The sequence below is a fragment of the Mycteria americana genome, chromosome 7 (assembly GCF_035582795.1).
Source record: "Mycteria americana isolate JAX WOST 10 ecotype Jacksonville Zoo and Gardens chromosome 7, USCA_MyAme_1.0, whole genome shotgun sequence".
NCBI lineage: Eukaryota > Metazoa > Chordata > Aves > Ciconiiformes > Ciconiidae > Mycteria > Mycteria americana.
In genome coordinates, this window is record NC_134371.1 from 39417791 (window position 1) to 39440734 (window position 22944).

The following is a 22944-nucleotide window of genomic DNA, read 5'->3' on the forward strand; positions in this document are numbered from 1 at the left end:
TTATATTGCTTCATTAAACCTCATATTGCACTTACAGCTTGGGCACTGAGAGAAGTGCTACTCCCTTCATCTGAAAAGGAAATAAGGAAGAACTACAAATGATTCAAAGAATGACAAGGAGCAAAGTTACTGAGCAGCTTCCAAATGGACTAGGATTAAATAGATTAAACTCCTCAGTCTGAAAAAGAAGCGATCAAGCGGAATCAAGGAGGCCAATAAAGTCAAAAGCAGGACAGAGAAGGTAACTGGGGGAACAACTACTGCTTCTCATTACACAAGAACGATGGGCTCTCACATGAAATGATCGTGGCAAGTGCAAAGCAAATGCACAGTTAAACTACAGAACTCCCACTGGCATAAAAGGTTGGGAATCCAAAGAGGGATGAGAGAAATTTATCAAAGAAAAATCCAGGAGCACAAAGGTAACACCAATGGTTCAGGAAGCCTCCAAGCCACAGACTCTGGGAAAATATATGAAATTATCACTGTATGCTTACCGTACTCTGTCCCCCAAGCATTCACTCTTCCCTGCCGCTGGAGACACGATACTGAGCTAGAAAGACTCCTGCACTGACAGCTATTCTCATGGATGCAGCAGTAAGATGTACAAGTTGAGAGACAGGAACCTCCTAAATTAGCTTTGCCATCTTGAGTGCCATTTTGCCACTTACAATCCATGGAGCCAAGAAACAGCTATGATAATAAAAAAATCTTATCTAAAATGTAAACAAAATACGCATAAAAAGTTTTCCCCCAGTATCTAAAGTGTTAGAACAATCTTATTTAGGAAAACTAACAAAAGTACTTTGCACCAAAGACTGCAAATTCAAGATGCCCCAATGATGCACTCAGAACTGTTTTTTTGTTGTTTTTTTGTTGTGTGTGGGTTTGTTTAGTTTTGCTTTTTGGAGCAAACTGGAAGAGACAACTGCCGACAACAGATGAATACAAAATTCCATTTGGAAAGTAAAACCAGACTTTCTCATATTGAAAAGTCCTCAGGGAGAAGGTGAGTGGCAGAATTTAACTCCTTCAAAACAGGGCAAGCTTTTTCAAGTGGCTGAATGCAAAAAAAGATGTTCTAGGAATGATCTCTCCTGAGAAAAGAGTAGCTGATTACTTGGCAAAGGTGGTTGCTCTGGCTTGGAGAGGTGACACCAAGGCTATAGGAAATGAACCAAGGCTAGAGACCATTCCTGTGGTGATTAGAGACCATTCCTATGGTGATGCGTTCACCTGAAAAACCAGCTCGGCTGCGCTGCCAGTAGTATCCTGTTTGCAGTTAACCAAACACCTTAATGAGGGGCTAAAGCATTTCCAACAATGACTTCACAAATTACAGGTGTTTTAACACATGCTTATTTCAAAGACAACCCTGAGACCAAGAGACAAAGGGGCATGGGACCATCCCATGTCCTCACAGGGAGGCATTCAAGGTAAGGCTGTTTCCTGCATTTGCAGAGACATATAAAGACAGTAGGGAGTAAGATACCTGTTTCTCCTCGGCATCAGAACACATGACAGCACCGTGGTGCCAGCTGCACCTACCTCAAAGCTAAATGCTGCTGGCCTCTTGTCTACTGTGAGCATTGCCAGAGATGGCAGCCATTACACCACAAAACAGCCGTGCTGGTCAGGCATGGAAACAGGCACAAGGCCCCCCGATTCCGAGGGTGGTCACGCTCCCTGAGCTAAAACTACATGCCTGCTGCCAGACGGCATTCCTCCTGCAACAGCACTGGTCATGGAAAGTGCCGCAACGCAGCCCTCAATACCAGGTGATGCCCACAAGCCATGCAATCTCACAGCAATCCACTAAAATGTGCTGCTGTCCTCAGTTCCCAGATTTAAACCCTGCATTTTGATTACCCTGAAAGCAGCTTTAGGTTTTGAGGGTAAAGCAACAGAGACCACTGCTATTTTTTTCAGGACCAGGTCTTGGATTTCACTTTTCAAACACTGCACATACTGGTTGAAAGGACTGTGTGGACCCTGAAATCACTGCTGGAACAACACAGAAGCCCGCAGTTGCTTTCTCAGCTGGTGAGCCTGCTTTGCAGGCAATGCTGCACGCACACTGCCTGAGCAAGGGTGCCAACTGCTTTGCTGCACCAGCAATGAAGCAATGATTCATATGTCTACAGGGAGCAGAAGAAACAAAGACTGTACATGTCAAGCTGGAAGATGGGAATAAACAATGCAAAAAAGCCCAGCCTGCACAAGCAGAAGGAAACATCTCATCATCTGTACAACCTACAGTTTGTGTTGATGAGGCTTGAGGTGTCTTCAGGAGACAAAGAGCAAACCAGGGATAAATCTCTACATCTCCCAGCATATATTTAGAGCTGCAAATATTTTGCAAATTTTTCTGCTGAAAGGGACTTTTCTCCCAGTAGGTAAAATCAGCATCTGCTGAGTGGTGACCATTTAACATTCAACCTGCTGCCAATCTACATTCCACAGAGAGACCCGCAGGAGAGACATGGAGCTGTGCCACTTCTAATAACTGTGTGACTGGCACCATGTCAATGCTTTAATGTAGAAAGCTACCCTCTGTCACTAAGCAGATCTCTCCTTTCTTTTGGCTAATGGCTTTCACACCCATTGGCAACAATGTCAAGACTGAAGGGGTATGAGCCTGCAGAGCCTTCTGAGATCTGCTTGGCAAAGCTGACTACAGAAATATTGAGACAGGGATTGGGGGGGGGCATAAGGAAAGAAGGAAACTGGGAAACTGTTGTGGTTAATAATTCTGGTCTCATTACTTAGCTTTTCACCTTTGTTTAGTGTCTTCATTCGTTTGCCACTGTACCTTCCTCCTGCAGCAACGGTCAATTCAGCAGTACCTGTGACATCCTTCGCTTGCTGTGAGCGTAACTATGCCAAACCCTCTGCAGCAATCATGAGATCCAGAACAGGGTCCCTCCTGGCTTTATGAGCCAGGCTTTTAGTATATTTAGGGGGAAATTTATACTAGGAACATTAACTGCAAGGGCACAAGGCTCAGACATTTTCCTTTCTAATCTCGGCCAGGTTTAGAGAATGGTCATAACAGCAGAGTACTTTGGCAGCTGGCATCCTACCTACAAGTGTGTTTGCACCGATCAGCTTGCAGCAAAGGTGGTGGGCTGCATGGACACACACACGTATTCACTGGGGAGGGGGAAAGCTGTGTAGATACAGGCTGTGGCCTTTGGTCCTCAGCCAGAACAGTCAAGATGCCCACACTGATTTCCTCAACATCTCCCTACTGATACAGAAAGATGAGGGCATGAACTATATTCTGTGCAGGAAGCAGGGAAGGGATGCATGTTTGCTGAGATCAGCTTCATTTTTAAATGTCTATGCAATGCCTCCAACACGAGGCCCATGCAGAGACTGAAGCAGTTCATATTATTGCTGTGAAATCCAAATGAACAAGACTGAAAAAAAAACCCACCAGGCAGTGACAGGCAGGCAAGCAGGCCTGATACAATCCTTTTAGAGTCAGGCAGGAAAACAGAAAAACCATACAAATAAAACAAAACCAACAGACCACCAATCTTAGCAATCTTCGACATACCCATAATTTCTACTTCATTTTTAGCTAATGGTGGAAATTAGTCTTTGGATAGTTGATAAAAATCAACCTGTCTCTGCTGGGTTAGTACCATGATCTGTGGCCCAGCAACTACTTCTAGTACAATTGATTTTCCTTTTTGGCAACCAATAGGCCAGTCAATAATAATGTTGTTTGAGAAGGATTGAGTCATGAGGGAGATGAACCCTCCCTGCCATTTATTATGTTTGTATTGTCTCCATCTGAAAAGATTTTTTCTTTTTTTTTTCCAATGAGGACGTGAGCGAAGGTATTGCAAGGGGACAGCTACTCCACGTCCCAGACTCCAAAAGCTTTCTGACTCACAAGTGTGTTAGCATGCAAATAGAGAGGAGGGAAGCGGCTGTCTGCTAGAGGTGCATGGCAGGGGACTGGGGAAAAAGACAAGCTGGGGAGGCAACCACACTCCTCCTGCTACTCTAGATGTCTTTGGGGGTGGGGGGAAATCCAGCTAACTCAAAATCACATGCTAACAAGCATGACTTCATGACTTCAGACGGCTGTGCAGCCTTGCGTGAATTGGTACAAGATACAGATACAACATTGGCACTAAAGAGCAACCAACTCTCCAGACAGCACAGACACTAGATGCCTTTCACTGAAATTACTGGTGTATATGAATGAATAAAATAAAATCCACATATACTAGCAACAGATTTCCTAACCTGATGATTTTCAGCTTTGGTTCTCAAGTTTTCTTTTCAAACCCCTGAAGGTCCATGGGTGACCATTGAGAACTTGCTGACAAGTGGTTTAAAGTCTCAGTATAGTGATCTACACCTTTACTAAGAAAGTGAAAGGTCAGCAAACAAAAACTGAAGATCAATTATAGCTTTTTTCATCCTGGTCATAATTATAGTGCAATTTTAGGATACACAAATGATTACTGTAACATTGATAAGCTGATTAATAGAACTGCACAATGATGTAGTTTAAAAATCATAAAATAATATTTAGATACAATTTTAACTCAGCTGCCCTACGACATACATATGTACACAGCCCTTAATTATCCTCTGTGTCAAGTGATACAGTTCCACTTTCAACTAACAATATTTATTTTAAGACTTGTTCACATGGCCAGATAGGCTTGAAAAGCTTTTTCAGAGTAAGCTGATCTGTGGCAACCACTCCAGGATAGTTCCTCACGCATTCCCAAGGGCACGCCCTGGACACACAGATTATTATTTTGCTGTAAAGACTACCCACAAATGGAACAAAGCACAGCCACAGCAAGTCCAGGAGGAGTCTATGATCTACTGTTTTGATGTTATAAATGAGAGATTGTATTTGTCCTTCTCTCTCTCATAGGACAATTACTGTACCATGATGCCCTTCATCTTTCTTAAAACAGCACTAGTAATTTGTATACCTGCAATGCTCCCTGCGTAGGATGAGCAATCATGTGGGGCCTTTGCACCAGAGCACAGAATCCTCCTCTTCAAGCCACCTTACCTGCCTTGCTCTTGCAGGAGGAGGTGACCAGACTTAGACCCTGCCCCAAGAGCACTCTTCCACCTAATCGCACTGAAGCAGTACACCGTGCCTAACCTTCCCCCTAAATACACGAAAGGAGCGCCTCTGAAAGCTGGTTGAGCTGCACCTCACATCCAGGAGTGGAGCCGAGCTCTGCTGTCTCCTCCACACTGGCACTGCACCACCAGATACAACTGAGGACCAAATGAAGTCTCCGACCAGGCCAGCTCACTGCTCCCGGCATGGGGAACACTGAGGATGCCATGGCACAGCCGCAGGGGAGCGCAAAGCTGGGGTGCAATTCTGCACGGCTTCCATTCAGTACCTCCCCTGGCCCCAGAAAAACTCCTTTCCAAGGCCAGAGAAAACACTGAAGGAAAAACTCTCCCCATAGGGGAAAAAGGTTTTCCTTTGTTGCTCATCCTCTGCAAGGAAAACTTATTCATGTCTTCATATATTTTTAAAGCTAGAAATGGATATTATAATCATGTTGCCAAGCTCCTTCATAACTGTTATGTTACGAATATACTCCCCTTCCTTTCACTTCATCAATTAAAAGCCTACATTTTAGGCAAACAGTTCCAGTGGAAGGAGGCTGTTTTCAGACTAAGCCCCAAGCTCTGGGTATTTCCAGCAGAGCTCCAAAATACCATACCACCACCCACTTTGAAATGGCCTCTGGCTCTGAAGATTTAGGTAATTCAATTACACAAATGCCCCTTTCCAACAAAGTAGAGAAGCCTGTTGCCTTTCTGTATCCCCTTGCCCATGGCAATCACTTACCACCTCTTTTCAAATGTGCTATTAGAGCTAATTATGAACAATCAGAGAACTCAATGGCTGCAGCTTTTCAGTGACATTAGTGAACCACCCTTTTGAAACTGCAGTACCACTGTTTAAAACAAAAAGCACAGGCACTGGACCACTGCAGTCCAGTAGTGTGTGGTTATTCCCAGAACTAAAGTGGTTTCAAGCATGCTACAGGAATGAGCAGAGTCAGGCGACCTCTCCTCCTGCTCCCAAGATGTCTGTTTATCAACAAAGAGAAATAAGTTGACTCTTGCAGAGCCTCTTGATCCAGAGACTGCAAGTACTTTGACAATAGATAGTACAAAGATAACTAAAATAAGGCAGCAAAAGCTCAGTAAGGCACATCTACAGGCACAGTGAACTGGTATGACTTGCTTCAGGTCACCTAGCAGAGCACCACCATCACCGTCTGCTTAGGGCAGCTAAATCCTTTATCACACTCCAAGAGAGCCAAGATGGAAGAGCATTTATTAAAAAGGTAATGGAAGAGAGCATAAATCTGTCGTGCTGTTTGACTAACTTTTTAGAAGCATACTAAAACACAGGCAATTTAAAAAAAAATTGGTCTATAACATTTCTCTCCTTCACTACCTGCTCATAACCCTCATAATCCCTAATTTATTCTTTATCTCTTATGCTGCCTGCATGTAGGTACTGCTGCAAAATTGAACAAGACAGAAAAACACCTGAAGACCTGAGCAGTGGGTGGAAATCGCAGAGGCTGCTTGCACATCAGGCTCTGGCAGAGGTGCTGCATGCAGCCTGCGAAGGGAACCTCTACCGAAAGCACATCGCTCTGAAATAACAGTGCCACCGATTCGAGTCACCAGAGATTCCCTTACACTTAACCCACCATTCTTTATAGCCTACACATTAACTGATAGTGCATTTGGTAATGTATAATAGCAGGCGCTATGGTGTTTATGGCCTATTAGGAAGCCAGAGTTTTTCCGTCTCCTTTTTTCTTCTGGTTGCTCTTAAAATTCCTTCTGCTCTTGCTTGGATGTGAATTCTTACAGGGTAAAGGTCAAAATAAAAAAAAGAGAAATAAACATTAGGTCACAAAGTCTTGAAATGTTATTGCAATTTATATATGGCTGAGAATAAAAATGTGCCTGCCTTCTCTGGGAACACACCTATGTGCTAACAGAGACCTTTATAAAAAACTCTCCTTTATTACCTTGGTGGGGAAAAAAAAAAAAATCAAAGATTGATTTTCTTTTTATGTCTATTATTAACCTTTTGTTACTGGCCAAAAATAATCTGGTTAGAAAATGTGCAATACATCAAAAAGAAAAAAGGAGAAGAAGAATTTAACAGAAAATTAATGTTCAGGGAAAAAATAAGATGACTCTCCCTTCAGCCTTTTCTTCTAAGAGTCAGATTTTGCCTCCAAAGAAATGAGACAAGCATCAAAGAGAAGTGACTTTTCAGACTGCTGCGGTGGTACAGCATCCCAGACAGAACCATCTCCCAGGCTGCCAGGGCAAAGGGGACCAGCAGGTGTCTGATCCGACTCCTCCCTGATTTCAAGGCAAAGCTGTTCCCATACGTATCTGACACGTCACTCACCAGCTCTGACTGAAAGGCGATGGTCTGGTCTGACAGAGGGGCACGCAAAGCCCCCCATTTGTACTGGCTTCACTGCCCCTCTTCTGTGTAAGGAAAAACTCCTATAAAAACCATTACAACTGAAACCCCCGAGGTCTAAGCATGAAGATACGTGTCTCACCAGCTACTGCAGAGCCGTGCTTCCTAATACCTATCCCACCAGCAATTCTGCCCAGGCGAGGGCAAGAAAGGCTTTTTCACAACTATTTCATATATGTGTAAATACCAACGCAGCTATTTGTAGCCTGTGAACACTACAGGTCTGCTAAGAAGCCTGCAGATTGCAACTGTGCTTAAGGTGGTCCACCTCTTACAAATTCCTGAAGCATTTATCACAAGGCTGCTTAAGATCTCACCGGTAAGAGCTAGCAAATTTGTCAGCAGAGGTGTATCTATGTCCAAACGGGGCAGGAGAACAAAGCCAATAAGTGTCACGCTAATAAAGAGCAGTCAATCATAATTTGACAGAAATATGTTGGACAATTATTTCCAAACACGATCGCATTTACACAGGTCAGCCCTTAATTACAACAAGCTGACAAAACTAGGAGCATTGACTCATGACCACAGGCAGACTCAAGCTGGCTGGAATGAACCACTTGCAAAGTAGTTGCGGAACCAGCACAGTTCACAGCCTGGTCTCTTAAGGTACCCTAAAACTACTGCTAATTAAGCTCAGACACGTGGGCTGCAAAAACTGTCGTGGCTAAAAAGCTGCTTTATGTTCAGTTAAGTCAAATTGTGCTTGAAATGGTGACCCCCAAGGGGGTGAGGTGAGGATGTGGCAGTGGAAATGGCGTAAGCCATTCGACTTTGCCCTCAGTCAGCACTGAGATCCTACTGTAGCTGTCACATGCCCACCACACCATGACCTGAAGCATCATCTACCCCTGCGGGGTGCTCTGCCGAAAACAGGCATTTATTGGATGCTTTTCTGCTAGGCAAAGTGCGATTCTCTTTCCATTAGTCTACAAAGTTCTGCTGAGAGTGTAGTGTTACAAAAAATACACTGGAGAATGCACTTTATGTAGGAAGCTACCAAACACCTTGTATGCAGGAAATCCCGCTTGCCATCAGTACCACGAGTCACATTGGAAGCCACAACCAGGTGATCAAAAAACTTCACTGCAGGGAGAAGTTTCAGCAGGAACTGAAAAAGGCCCCTTATCACTACGTATTGCACGCAACCAAATTCTGCTATTTTTTCCCAGGTTACCTTTTTTAGATGTTCTTCTCTATGATAAGTACTCTGAGAGAACTTGCTATGGAATTTTGGAAGAATTCAGTTTCATGCGAAACATTTGGTCAGGAGGCTACGTAACGCATCAATCAAATTCAACTTTTTATTCCTTTCTTACCTGGCTGTTAACGTCAGCAGCGTGCTGTAACAGTACTGAAACCAGCTCCTTGTGTCCTCTGTCACATGCCCAGTGGAGCAGAGCCCGGCCCTGCAACATCCAGGAGAAAATTAACAAAGCCAGCAAAAAAAAAAAAAAAAGCACAGAGAATCACAGTCTTGCTATGAAGTATTGGGTACCAATAACAAAATTAACACAGACTTCTCAAAAAAACTCCACTAATATGAGTACGTAACATATTATTGCTCCTGATTTGGACTTAGAGAATAATGCTAGAAATGTTAGAAGTGACACACAGTTCAATTTTTCATTAACTTAGCATCAAACCCACAAGCCAGCAAAAATTTAGAGGGGAAAAGCAGCAAAGCATGAAAAGCAGGAGCCATGACACGATTTGTTTTCCTATATAGATTTGGGATTTTGACACCTCTGACTTTTCTGGGAGCAATGACTTACGCAGTAAGGGTAAGATTTTCAATGCTGCCTAAGTCACTTGGATGCCAAGTCCCCAAAAGCTCATTTCTCTGGCAGGACCGAAACACTCAACCCATGGGCCCTGCCTCTGCTGCAACAGAAGATTAAAGCTGGGCGTCTGGGCAGGCATCACCCACGACCGTCCGCGCCTCAGCTCTGCAACACAGGCTGCTGCTTCCATGCCTCCAAGCCTCTCCCAAACCTCCGCAGTTTTCTTCACATCCCCTTTCTACAAGTCTCTGCACACCTGAAGCCTCTCTGCATGTCTCTGCCACCACAGGAGAGGATGCAATGGAAGTTCAGATCTTCCTGCCTGTCAAGGAAATGGCAAGTAGCTTAGGACCCCTCGGAGGGCTGACATGCACATCTGAAAACCCAGCTGGCCTCAGAAAGCTGGCTATGGAAGAAGTGAAGTGAAGCCAAGCCAAGCCAAGCCAAGCCAAGCTTTTGGGGTTGGGTTCATGGGTGCTGCTCTGATTCTGGGCTACAACAGCCAAGCCTGTGAAAGGTAATGCTTGTTTTTGCAACAAGACATCACAGCAGAGCTGTGATACACTTTCATATACTTTAAGAGCCCTGCACTGAGGCTGGAGTGCTTACTGTCTTATAATGCAAAAATGCATTCAAATGCATTTTGACAAGCAGCTCTAAGACATTTTCTATGAACTATAGAAGATTTTGTATATTGACAACTCCAAAGAGAAAGGTAGCTCAAAGTAGTTTGAGATGGAAGGTTTTCTTCTTTGTTTACTATGTACACCTAGTAAATTAGACTTACTGTTAGTATCAGTCTCTCCTGATTTAAGACAGCATGTGGCACACTGGCAGGGGATTCCTTGGAAATCCCTCTGCAGATAACCAAGAAATCATCCCCCAAGCTGTGACACCATCAGACTGACCTGTGTTTTACAGTATGCTATGCAAAACAGTCACAGACCTTCACAGATGAAATCAGTTAAATTAGCCCACGCCTGGTTATAAATCTCTCGACAGAGCAGTGGGGAACAAGGTGAGCAACTAATTTATCTGCTAATGGGAACTGTGAGCCAAATTTCCTGACCACGGTGCCAAAACAGCAGGAGGGGCAGAAGACACCTGCAACCAAAGCTCACGCTGCTTCTGCTGGATATTCTTGGGCAGGGCAGCAGAGGTAGAACACGATTTTGAGTAAGGAAATGTGATGTCAGACACAAGGCATTACGCTTTTTAACACACTTTTTGACCCAGCAAGTAATTAATTTTTTGTAACACATAATTTTAATGTTACACTAATTAACCTTGCATTAGAATGAATTTTCTGACAATGAATTTCTATGGAAGCACTGACAACATCCACGGGCCATTTAATGATTGATGTTCTTGCACTCAACACCACTATCAAAGTCTAAAAGGGGGAAAGAGTAAAATTTAAAACAATTGGTAAACATGGAAAGATCTTTAATTCATGTTTAGCATCCTTAACTCATCTTTGGACTGGTAATTACTTAAGACTTAGGATTTCAGCTGGACAAATACCAACTTTTTTTGTGCCATAGATGTTTTGCACAATAGCAATAAATACTTCAACAGATGATTTCAGTTTCTTTATAGATGTGTAGAAGAATAATATTGTAATTACACAAGTGTAATTATTGTGCAATTACATGACAAAATAAAGGCACTTCTATCCTTTATATGAAAATTCATGTTACAGATTAGTGGCTATAATACGTTGGTTTATATTTGTCTCTGGACAAGCAGAATCTCATTTTATTGGTGCTGAACTTGGCTGAGACCAAGAAAGGAAAACCAACAGTTCAGGAAAGACAGTGCTGCGAATTCTGTCAGCTCAGGGGTACTGCAGCGCTGTGCAACTGGTCCCTTCCCATGACACTGGAAGGCTGGTTCTGCTGCAAATGTTGCCTTTTGAACAAGACAAGAAACTGAAGCGTGATCATCTATAGTCATTAAAAATCTCCTTGTGCTATTTGCAGGAATATGGATTTCAAGTCTTGGGCCAATTCCACTTTGGGTAATTACACTCTGCTTACCTATATATTTTCTCTGCAATTCTAAATGGATACAATATTTTCCAATTAGTGCCTTAAATGGCTCTGCATTGTAATTGTGCAGTATTAAAAAACTGACACGTTCCACCCAAGAAACGTCTGCATCCTTACAGCATGCTACGCCGTAAACACAGGGTGTAAGGGACTTTGGAGACCTTCTATACAAGAGCACACCATTTGATGTGGAAGTAAAAATACCTGCACAACCTGCCTACTGTATAACAAAAAGCATTACTAAGAAACTTGTATTTAAAACACGATAATATTCACTACTGTTTGCATAGTATCAGGCAAATTAAAACACTCAGGAGTTCTAGCTAAGGTACTTAGGCAGCTATACAGCCACAAAGCCTACTTGTTTCCCATGTCTTCCTTAAAACAAACCTTAGAGATAAGACAAACTTCAACTGAATGTACAATCCAACTCTTTGTATAGCATGGATATCACCTATGCTCGTTGAAAAATTCTTTAGTCTGCACAGCTGCTGCTTTATATGAGCATGTAACATGTGTTTGTGTGTTTAAATAACATGGCAGAAATGCTAAGAGCTACAGATTGAGCTTTCCCAAAACACTTCCCATATGACTGTTTCATTAAGCAGTGAGAGAGTCAAAGCAACACAAATAATTTTGTATAGGAAAGCACTGCATTAGTGAGGTCTTGACTAAATGCAATCAAACATCAAGGTACCCCTCCATGCAATTCAAACACACAACAGTTGTTGCAGGAGTTACTTGAGAGGATGCATTTTCCCCTGCCTTTGAAGTATTTAATAAAAAAAAGCATAAAAATAGCCCCAGTGCACTAACCCTGCCTCTTAAATCTTCTGTGCTTTGCTTGGATAACCGCTGCCAGCTTGGCCAGCTTCTGCAGCAGTTTCTCAAGCCAACAGCACATCAATTTTGCTCAGCTCCAAGTCACAGGGTGTTCACAAACAAAGCACAGGACAGGGATTTGTCTCAGATACACCGAGTCTCAGCAGACAAATGGACAGGAATGATTTTCACATCAATTAGCCAGCACAGAGAAAGAGGAGAACAAAGCCAAACTGAATGGATGTGCTACAATATTTAGCTATACTTCTAGGCACGACGTTTGCAGCTGTAATGGCTGTATAGCAATGAGAGCCACTCTAACTTGTGGCAAGTGTTTTATTACCAGTAATTAAGAAGAGATATATATAGAATGGCTGCATCCCCCCCATGATAGCAAAAACAGTGAATGGAAGGGCCGTTGTTGCAATTATACAGGTAAACTTCAGCTTTGATTGGGAAATGAATCACTTTCAGAGCTCTGAAACATTTGGAGAAGTTTTTCTAATGGGAGTGCCTGTAAATCCAGAAGTACGTGATCCTTCTTCAAACCTATTTTTTTCTCCTGTCCTTTCCTTGGCAAGCTGGCACCAATTTGGCACTTGCTGTCTCAAAAGCACGAGGATTGGGGACTAAGTGAGCATCATTTCAGATGCCTTTCATTAAAGTTTTGGCAAAGGCTTAAATCTGCACACAGGTTACATGTTTGTTTATTGGGATTTCTCCAACAATTAAAAAAAAATTCTCTATCTACAACCTCCACAGCCCTTGGCACAAATTATAAAAGCAACTCATCCATGCCTTTGAGCAGTTTCTGGTTTGTTAAAAGTTGAAGAAATACTGTTCTCAAAAAGGCAGCAAGCAATCCACACCTACCAGGATATGCCTGTGGCGACTTCACAGCCACAGTCCATTTCTTATTTCATTAGTCCTGCTGACATGTGTAAGAGAAACAGGTTGTTTTAGTCTGTGCTGCTACTTCTAAGTGAAAGCAAGCTATTCTGTTGAACTCTGGGCAATTTAGATACAGTAAATGGAAGCCTGTACATGATTACTGTCATTAGATTCTTTGTTTTATTCTAAATTGAAGTTTATTATATCCAAACTGTTAGCATGTATGCTGGCTTGAATGCTGTACATGAAGATCTTTATTTCTTGTAGGGAGAAGACCACTTATGCTTTGAAAGTTGCCAGGTGCATCTATCTAAACCCCACAGACTTCTATTGCCCTTTCTGAAATCCTTTTGCTTCGAGTACATCAGCTTGTCCCCATTTTACATTTTTATTCTTGATTTCTTTTCTCCTTTCGCTAACTTATTTCAGGATTGCACAAAATGAGGGGATACAATTAGATACAGTACTAATGCATCACATAGAAATAAAATCTAAACACCTTAAAACCTCAGTCAAGTCTTTATTGTACAAGGAAAGCCTGAGCCTAGCATCTTTGAAGTTTAGCATGAGACTATTTGGTGCTTCAATAGATTTTGTTTCATAACAAGTTAACTCTTTGTATGTATCCCTGCTGCCATTTTAAATTTATATGCATTTAAATCAAAGGAGTGACAGCATGAGTTATGTTCAGAGGACTGGGAGACGCACCTTTTGGATATGGCAGGATGTATTTATACAGTAACACTAAAATAGTTAATAAAAATGACAAGATTATGCTTGCATACACTTCAATCTACCAAAGGCTCGGTCTGGGTTATCTCTAGTCTAAAATGGGTTCTAAAACTTCAATCAACCTGCACGATATTAGAAAATAAGCTACCCTCCAGATTATGAAGAACACGTTTGGATACCAAACAACATTGGTAATGGTTTCAGCTCCTTAACATAACATGAAATAAATATTTCTTTCAGATTTTTCTTTTTGGTATGCTAATTTTTTTTTTTTTGACCAGTTAGAGTCAAGCCTAAGGAAGCCAGTACTTGCCAAAAAAAGAATTCTTGCTTCCCTGTTTGAGCATTTGCTGGGGTAAGCCAAAAAATCACTGAGGCTGTGAGAATTTCATTTATGGGGGAATTTTGCACCAGTGGGAATCTTCCCATGAGCCCTTCATAGGTAGGCAGGGTTTTCAGCTCCTATCTGTGCTGAAGCAATTCCATACTCTGCAATAGTCATGTGCTAATACCCATTAGTTCAGAAACAGGTCTTCTCTTACATCAGAGACTCATGGATAATTCCCAAAGAGGATGTTACCTGGCAGTTTTCAGATCTAGCTCTAAACATTTATGTTGTTAGAGCACAAAAATATTTAGCCATCTTTCACCAAATATTTTGATTTTTTTAAAAAACAGAATTTCTTTGGCTGAAAACAAGCACATTTGCTGCTTGAACACAAAGGAAGGTATGAGCTTCTGAACCTGCTAACTACAAAAAAGCATCTTGCCAGTGGAAATGAAGCAATGCTAACACAATATTATTATACACTTATTGCAAGCATATGATACCAAAAATGAGCTTTTATTAATGAAAGGACTCCAGCCGTGTTTTGTGGGACTGCCTTGGACATTTACTTCTGTAACCTGTGATCAGCAGAAGGAGGGATGGAGCTCAGTAATGGCGCTGTTGCAGCGACTGTGTGGCACATGACAGTTTCAGTTCATTGAATTTATGATGTGAAATTCCAACCCTGATTGTGAACACCTTCCCTCCTCTCCTCTGAAAATTAATTCACATGAATTCCTGATTAATAATAAAAGGCCCTGCCATCAGCATTCAGAGCCCCAGCCGGGGCTGTCATGGCTCAGAGGGCAGAAATCTGCTTAGAGCTACAGGAGAACCCAACTGAATTTGTGGCGTCTCAGTCTATGAATGTGTAAGCACTTCATCTGTTCACCAAAACACAATGTGCTGGAAAGCAGTGGGCAAAAGTAGCTGCACATACGATGGACCACAAGCAGGGCTAGGTGGCAGTATGCAAGCATCGAAACAGAGGCAATAAAGCTGATACCGCTACATTTCCTGAAGGATGAACAGGAAACTGTCCACACCAGGTGTTTACTTTTACCAAGAAAAGGATCAAGCCAATTCACAATTTTAGACACTTCACTTTTTCTTGAGGTTTCTGGCAATGCCTGTATTATCTCCCTATGGGGAAATGGTGTTTTGAGTCTGCAAGACTGGACAATGTCACTGTTTAGCTGGAAAGCTAGGGTCACTCATTTGCCACCCACCTGGGAACGATGAAAAGCTGATGGCATGGCAGAAATCCTACTTCACCCATGAACAGAGTTCATCGGTCAAAAAAGCCATTTCCCTCACTTCCTACTTCTGTTTGACCACATTTAGTGTACAAGGTGGGGAAAGGGGGATATTCAGGAGATCTTATTCTGCAAGTGGCTGCTGGTGCTGCTGAAAATAACATAAAGTTTCTGATATGCTACAGCATCACAGTTACTACATCCACACTACTACAAATCCAGTCAAAAGCTATTTTCAAATAGATTATCCCTGTCTCAATGACCAAGTGTTTGTCCAACTGTTGTAGCACCTTGTTATAACAATCCTAGCCAGGGAATTTTGAAAAGGAGTGGCACTGAATTAATACACCAAACAGTTAAAAGATTGATGGTCTTTATCTTTTCCTCCATACCTCCTCATCTGTGACATTGACATCCACTTTTTTTGATCGAATGGCTTTGGTTACATAGTCAATGTTGTTTTCTCTGCAGTAATCAAAAATGTTCTTGTCCTCTTCCCTATTCAGGAAACAAAAGCAAAAGAAGTACCGTGTTACTGTACAACACAGAGGCCACATGCACATCATACGCTCCAACTTTGCTAAAGACATTTCAATAGTATCACTGGACTGAAACAGATGCCTAGTATTCCACATGCAGAATAATATGTTTTTTTCCCAAGGTAAGAGACAGAAGATCCTGCTTCCTAGAAAACAAAGGTTGTTTTTAACAATATTATGCCAGGGCAAAAGTCAGCTTACTCCTGTGAACCGGCACAGGAAGTCTATACAGTTAGCCAGCAAAAAACACATTCAAGTCCTGGTATAAATCTGCAATCCCACAGAAGATAAAAGGCTAAAGCTGCTCTTCTCCCTGCTATACAAACTTATAACAGCCACTCCAGGTCAGACCAAAGGCCCTTCCGATGCCATCCGTCTCAGACAGTGGCCACTAACGGTGGCTGGGTTAAAAAAAGCAGAAGAAGCAGAGCACATGCAAAGCAATCTGTCCCTGGTTAGATCCTGCCACCTTCAGAAACTCAGTGGCTTGAGGATTTCTGTAGCTAGAGGTTGCATCCAGATGAGCATATTTATCAGTCTTTTCGAGGTCCTTTGTCCACTCTATTTTGCTCTTTAACCCATTCATACTCTTGGCCTCTTTAAAAGACAAGCTCTACAACTTAGTATTCTGTGTGTGAAGGGGTGCAAGTGGGCAGGTAAAAATGTGGTGGCTTTAAAACAGGTGCCTGGCATTACTGGGCACTCTCTGGTAAGTAATTGTTCAGGGATGTGCGAAATCTTTGATGTTTGTGTTGGAACCTGGTCACAGGGTTTGGTTGGTTTTATTTTTTTATTTACTAGCCTGCAAATTACCCTATTGCACTCCTTTTTGTATTGATGGTGTTAAGACAAAGCTGGATTGTGATCTCTGCTCAGAGCAGCAGGCTGGCCTATGGAGAGAGACCAGCGCATGTCTGTGCCAGGACACCAGCGCATGCTGGCTTAGGCCTGCTTGCAGGCAGAAAGATCAACAAGTTATGGTGTCGCAGGTGCTTGAGAGTTACACCTACAGCTTCTTCTAGAGCTAAAAGCAATATCCTGGCTTCAGACATGGTAAAACTTCTGTTCTTACCAGCTAACCAAACAGAACCTCTAATGAAGTTAAGACCTTTCACAGATTCTTAAAACATTACGAAAGAGCTTTGTATAGCTCTTTCGTAAGCTCTTTGTATAGCTCTTTCTTAGCCTGGAGAAAAGGAGGCTGAGGGGAGACCTCATCGCTCTCTACAACTACCTGAAAGGAGGTTGTAGAGAGGTGGGGGTCGGTCTCTTCTCCCAGGTAACAAGTGATAGGACAAGAGGAAATGGCCTCAAGTTGCGCCAGGGGAGGTTTAGACTGGATATTAGGAAATTTTTCTTCACCGAGAGGGTTATCAAGCATTGGAACAGACTGCCCAGGGAAGTGGTTGAGTCGCCATCCCTGGAGGTATTTAAAGGACGTTTGGATGAGGTACTTAGAGACATGGTGTAGTGATGGTTTTTGGCAGTGTTAGGTTTATGGTTGGACTCGATGATCTTAAAGGTCTTTTCCAACCTATATGATTCTGTGATTCTGTGATTCTGTATGAGTGACTGGAGCTACAGTGCTTCGTGGCAGTTAAAAAAGCAAACGTTAGGAATCTTTAGCAAAGGGACAGAGCAGAACCAAGACATTTTTATCTTGCTGTATAAATCTGCACTCACGTGTCTAATGATGGGAAGTTACTGACACCAGTATTGCTGAGAAAGTACAACTCTCCTACTGTCCATGCTGGTATGCCAGTGGAAAGTTACTTATTCCGACAGAGCCGATTTTTCTATGGAAAGGGGGCTATGCCATATGAGCATGAAGCACCTTTACAATAATACCTTTAGGTATAGATACACTGATACAACTGTGTTCCTAGTGAGGACTAAAGAAAAGAGGTAATTGGTTTTCTAGAAGTAAACCAAAAGCCCACATACTACCCTCTCTTTCTAGTTTCCAGATGAAAACTATGGCTCAAATGAACCCATCAGTGTTGCTATGGGACTTGGCAGCTTCACAAGAGTTAAACGCAAAGTAGTTGCCTCTCACGACATCCCCAGTTTTCAATCACCTCAACTTAAGATAGTCTAGATGTTCAGCAGAACTCAGGCCTGACAGCCTCAAAGGAAATTCCTCATAAAAATGGGAGGTTGCTGGAGCAGGTCAGACCCACTAGGGAAGTCATTCTGCTGTGGGCCTTTCCGGCAGGAGAGAACAGCCTCCGCAATGCCACGGGGCAGCCTGAGGACAACTGATTCCCTGGTGCTAAAAGGCAACAGTACTCCTCCCATTTATCCGCACTGCTCTTGAACCTCACAGGCTGAAGAATGTCAGAGCAAGGAAAAGTAAAATCTAAACATTATTTGCATTTGAGCCATGGGTTACAAAGAAAAAGCGATGCTCTTTGATCTGTAGTCCCAACAAAAATGAAAATACCGATGTCACCAGTACCATGTCCCCTGCTCCCATCAGGACAGGCAGAGCTCCATGGCACAACTTTGACTTCCAGTCGTCTTATTAGACACCTGGCTTATGAAGTTACACTCTATTTTTCAGACCTCAAGCATCCTCAGCCTTCCTTCCTCAGTGCCAGTAAAAAGTGGGAAAAAAGTGCTGATATTCAGCTCCTGCAGTAAAGTGCTGCTTTCTCCAAAGAAGTCAATTCCGCCGACCTCTCTCTCACGTTTGCTCCTTTAGTAGCACTGTTCTCCTGAACATCACCCCTATTCTTTGCACCCAAGCAGTCTGTCCTCATTGCTGACTTGCACCTTTCTAGCAAAGAGCTGGGTGCTGCACAAGATTTCACACTCCATGTATAGGCCTAGGGACATTACAGAAGTCTTCCAGTTTCTTAACCAGTCTCTCATGAACTCATTCGCTGGAGGTCTTGTCTGTATGCTACGCAAGCTCCTGGGAAACAGATCACTGCATGCTTTAGAGGCAATTACTTTGAATTCTGGGGAAAAAAGAATCTCATAGTGGGATTAGAAAAGGCAAAAGCTTATATTGTTTGAGATGGAGCTTGACAGATTCATCATGGAGGTTATGAGACATGCCTGCCCCTACTAACAAGGGCTGATTTGATATTCTGGGAAGTCCCTCCAGTCCCACCTTGTTAGTCCAACCTCTCAAACGCACCCTTGGCTGCTGAAAGCAGCCTTTTGGGTGAAGCTGCTATTCAGGCAACACTGTACAGTAACTTAGTTCCAGCAACTTTCTCCCCATTGCACAGCCACACACACTTCATTTATTACAGATCACTTTCTTCATAACACCAAAGCAGGGCCCAGTCTCTCCTTGCCAGGGAAGTCCACAACCATGCTCAATTACTCCTGGATGATTTTCCGTGTCACAACCATGAGCTCAGGCTGTGCCCTCCATCCCTGGCACTGATGCCACCCAGTCAGCCTGGGTGCTGGCATTTCTGCATGCCGCAGAGCCTGGGCAGCTCAGCCCTGGCCGCACCTGGCATGGCAGCACCAGAGGTACCAGCAGAGCAGAAAGTACACAGCAGCGATAAAGCAACCGTGCTCCATGGGGAGCGTGCTGTGGGGTCTGCACCAGCGGAGAGAGGGCACGTTAATACTGACATAGCAAAACCAGGCAATCTTCCTACCATAGCCTCCAGACAAGACTTCTACAGTCTTTTCCTGAGGATATTATTGTCTGTAAGGGGGAAATGACCTGACACAGCTATTTGGATATGATTTAGCTTTTCTGGAATAACCATCTCTGCAAATGCTCTGTATATCCCCCTTCCAAAAAACCACTTTTCTTTCAGAAGTCTCCATAATGGAATTAATCCAGAAGAGCAATTTCCCCACCTGAAGATAAGGTTTTGGGAAATTTCGTCTTTCTACTCTGCATTTATTTCTCACGCATTAAACCATTCCTCTGCCCCTGGTGCCCCCTTAAAAAAAATTACCATATATTATCTCCAACTTTTCTATAAATATTAACAAAGAGAAATGAGCCCTTTCCTGAATAGATTTGAAGGAAGTCCATACAGTTGTAATAAACACATTTTACCTGCAAACAAAATAGTCATGTGAAGCTGCACTCCAGACATTTAAAACAATTTCTTCTAGCTGCGTGCCAAAACCAGGAAGGGAAACTGAGAAAAGAGCTCAGAGGAGTTAAAGCCAGATTTTTGGAGAGACCAATACTAGGGAAAAAGCTCCGCTTGAAGGGTGTCAATGCAATAAAGACAAGTTACTGTTATTTGCTGACTTTGCATTCAAAACCACACAGGACAAATAAGAAACATAGCTTGAAAACCTTGCAACTCAGTCCCCACCCACCCCCTCTGCCCCCCGCTTTATTTCACATCTCTGTGTGTGTACATACTGAATAATCCCTCCACTGTAGCAGCTACAAGAAAACAAAAAGGATGTAGGGTTTTTATCAGACCAGTTCCTAGCAGGAGTTTGCACTCCACATAAAACTGGTAAGAGTCAGCAGCAAGGCCCAGGAACTAGTAGAAACAGTCTAAAACCAGACAGAAGCACATCAGAAATACAAAAGTGACACTGCAAAGACATTGCTCAAGTAATGTTGGGGGGGGGGGACATGACCCAATAGCATTTCTATCAGTATTTTCAGAAAAATCTCAATTTAAGTAAAAATACAGCATTCAAGACATCTTCAGATGAGAAAGACCATGAAACTCAACCTAATGGAGATGTGCACAATTATTTAAAACCTGTAGCTAAAAGGAAGACTCAGATGCAGTTTTGTTTCCATGTCAGATTGTGTCATATACAAGCACCGGCTCTTTTTGTTGAGCTAAAAAGGAGTCTTCAAGTCAGTGACCACTTGACTGTCAGCAAAGCAGTGAATGTGTTCACATTTCTTGAGGATGGCCAGAAGGGTTTCTCTTCTCCCTTACTGACACATGTTCAGCCCCCAAAGTTATTTTCTTCTGCTCTCCCCCATCCCCAGTAAGAGATGCTAACTGATTCAACGTGGAGCTGAAGCATATCTGTTGCCTGCAGGTAACACATGGGCAGCTTTTTCCATCCTTGAATAAAAGGATGTGGAAGGACTTTAACCGAGCCATCTCTTCCCAGGCTTGGAAAGCTTCACAAGCCTTCTTCATAAGCTATCCAAAACACGCGTTGAGCCAACAGTTTTTAAACAGCTCATGGAAAAGATCTGCTGCCGGTTAATCAGGCTTCACCTCCTTCTTAGCTCGAGCGCTGTAAACCTCCCTGCTTTCTAAACAGCCACCAAGACTGCCATGAAAAAGGGCACAGAAGAGACCTAAAATTCAGCTATTTTGCCCTCCCACAGAGAGCATCCTCCAGATTTGCCCTGCCCCCTTCCTCCCCCCTTGCAGGTTACCTGCAGCACAAAGCTCTGGGCAGAGGGCTGCCATCGGGTGCTACTTTGGGTGTCCTCTCCCCTCTTCCCGGGGCTGGTCCAGGCCACGTCCCAGTGGACCCGCTGCGGAGCGGCCCCGGGTGCCGCTAACAGGTGGCTTCGCCCGTCTGCTTGGCACGACGCTGCCGAGCGAGCGGGAGCGCGGCGGAGCGGAGCAGGCGGCGCGCAGGGAGCAGAGAGACACTCGCAACACTTACTGTTTATGTCAAGGCCCTCGGTCCCCAAGGGACCCATTTTCACATAATCTATAATTATCTCTTTGCTTTAATCGCCTCGTCACTTCTGAGGCTCTCCTGGGCACAGGAAGAGGAAAAGCTCATTAACTGAACCTTTTCTCCTCTCTCCAGCCACCCATAGCTTTTAATTGCTTGGTGTTGTTATTATCTATCAGTGCAACTGGGATCATTTTCATAAGAAAGGGTGGTGGGAGGGAGGGAGGCAGGAGCGGGTCCCTGAGGTATGCACCACAGACAAACCTTTGCTTTCTCAATTATTTATGCCAGCTGAGGTTTTACTAGCTGAATAAATCCATAACTCAAGTTTATTTTGAACCGGCAGGCCGTCCCGGGGGAAGTGTTGCCCACTTGCCGGCACACTTGCGTGCCGTCCTCAGAGAGCAGCCGGGACATAGCGAGACATGTGTCATCCAATTCCCCACCCATCGCCATGCTGCCGCACGCACTTTGGTAGATTAGCGGCAGCACCAGAGAGGAGGCGGTCCTGAAAACCCCAAATAGGAGCCACCAGGGAAGGATGCGCTCTCCCAAAGGGAAGGCAGGCCTGAGCCAAGCTGCCCCTTTGCACAACAAAGCAAAGCCCCAAGGGTCACTGCTCCGGGGACAATAAAAAGCGGGTAAGCAATAAACTTGGCAATCATCTTGAAGTCAGAGACCTGCCTGCTAAACATCACCAGAAGAGCATCCATTTCTAAATAACACTGACCTGAAAAAAACCCAAACCCCAGCTGTCTGGACCCGCAGGTGTTTTGTTCGAGACGTGCATGGCTGAGCATGCCGCGGGCTGCTTGGGCTCCGCACAACCGGGAAAGCTCTTCCGCAGGGATTGCACAGCCCAGCATTTATGCAAGCAACAGACATCTGCGGCGCAGCCACCCAAACGCATGCACAATACCAGCACGGGCCCATAATTCCCAACACGGCAAGGATGCCGGCTCCCACATCTCTGCAGCTTTGCTCTCATTTCCAGCGCTGGTGTTCCCGAAAGCGGGGCTGGAGGGAGAGAACAAAACCACAACTGTGCTCCGGAGCGCTGGGCTCGTCTCAAAAGCCACCGCTGCTCCAAAGAGGCATCCTTGCAATGGATGCTGGAAGCAGCTCTTTAAAATTCAGCAGCCTTTGTGCCTGACCACACGCAGCGACCTCTGGTATTTTCTGCCAAAACAGTTCATTTGTCTCGCACAACAACTAATCAATTCCCGAGGCCATCCATCACGGGGGCTCGCGCGAGCCGGCCCAGCAGCGGGGCCAGATGGCGGCTGCGTTAGTAGGATTAATACAATTCTGATAGATTACATGGCATCAGGCGGGCTCCCAAATACAAGGGGTGCCCGCTTCACGCCCCGATCCTAAATGGAGCCCCACTCATGACCGGGGTCACT

General features: G+C 43.8%; 1 protein-coding gene across 4 annotated transcripts in view; it reads right to left on the bottom strand.

The window, feature by feature from the left end:
* Nucleotides 1-22944, bottom strand: part of ACBD6 (acyl-CoA binding domain containing 6) — an 89199-nt gene that overhangs the window by 34983 nt on the left and 31272 nt on the right. For 2 of the 4 annotated variants that reach the window (XM_075507961.1, XM_075507959.1), the window contains exons 5-7: nucleotides 15791-15896; nucleotides 9575-9640; nucleotides 8854-8943 (exon numbers count right to left, since the gene is read on the bottom strand). In XM_075507961.1, coding sequence (XP_075364076.1) covers nucleotides 8854-8943; nucleotides 9575-9640; nucleotides 15791-15896 — 262 coding nt within the window. The remainder of the gene's footprint in view (nucleotides 1-8853; nucleotides 8944-9574; nucleotides 9641-15790; nucleotides 15897-22944) is intronic. The other 2 variants (XM_075507962.1, XM_075507960.1) reach the window with 1 other exon arrangement.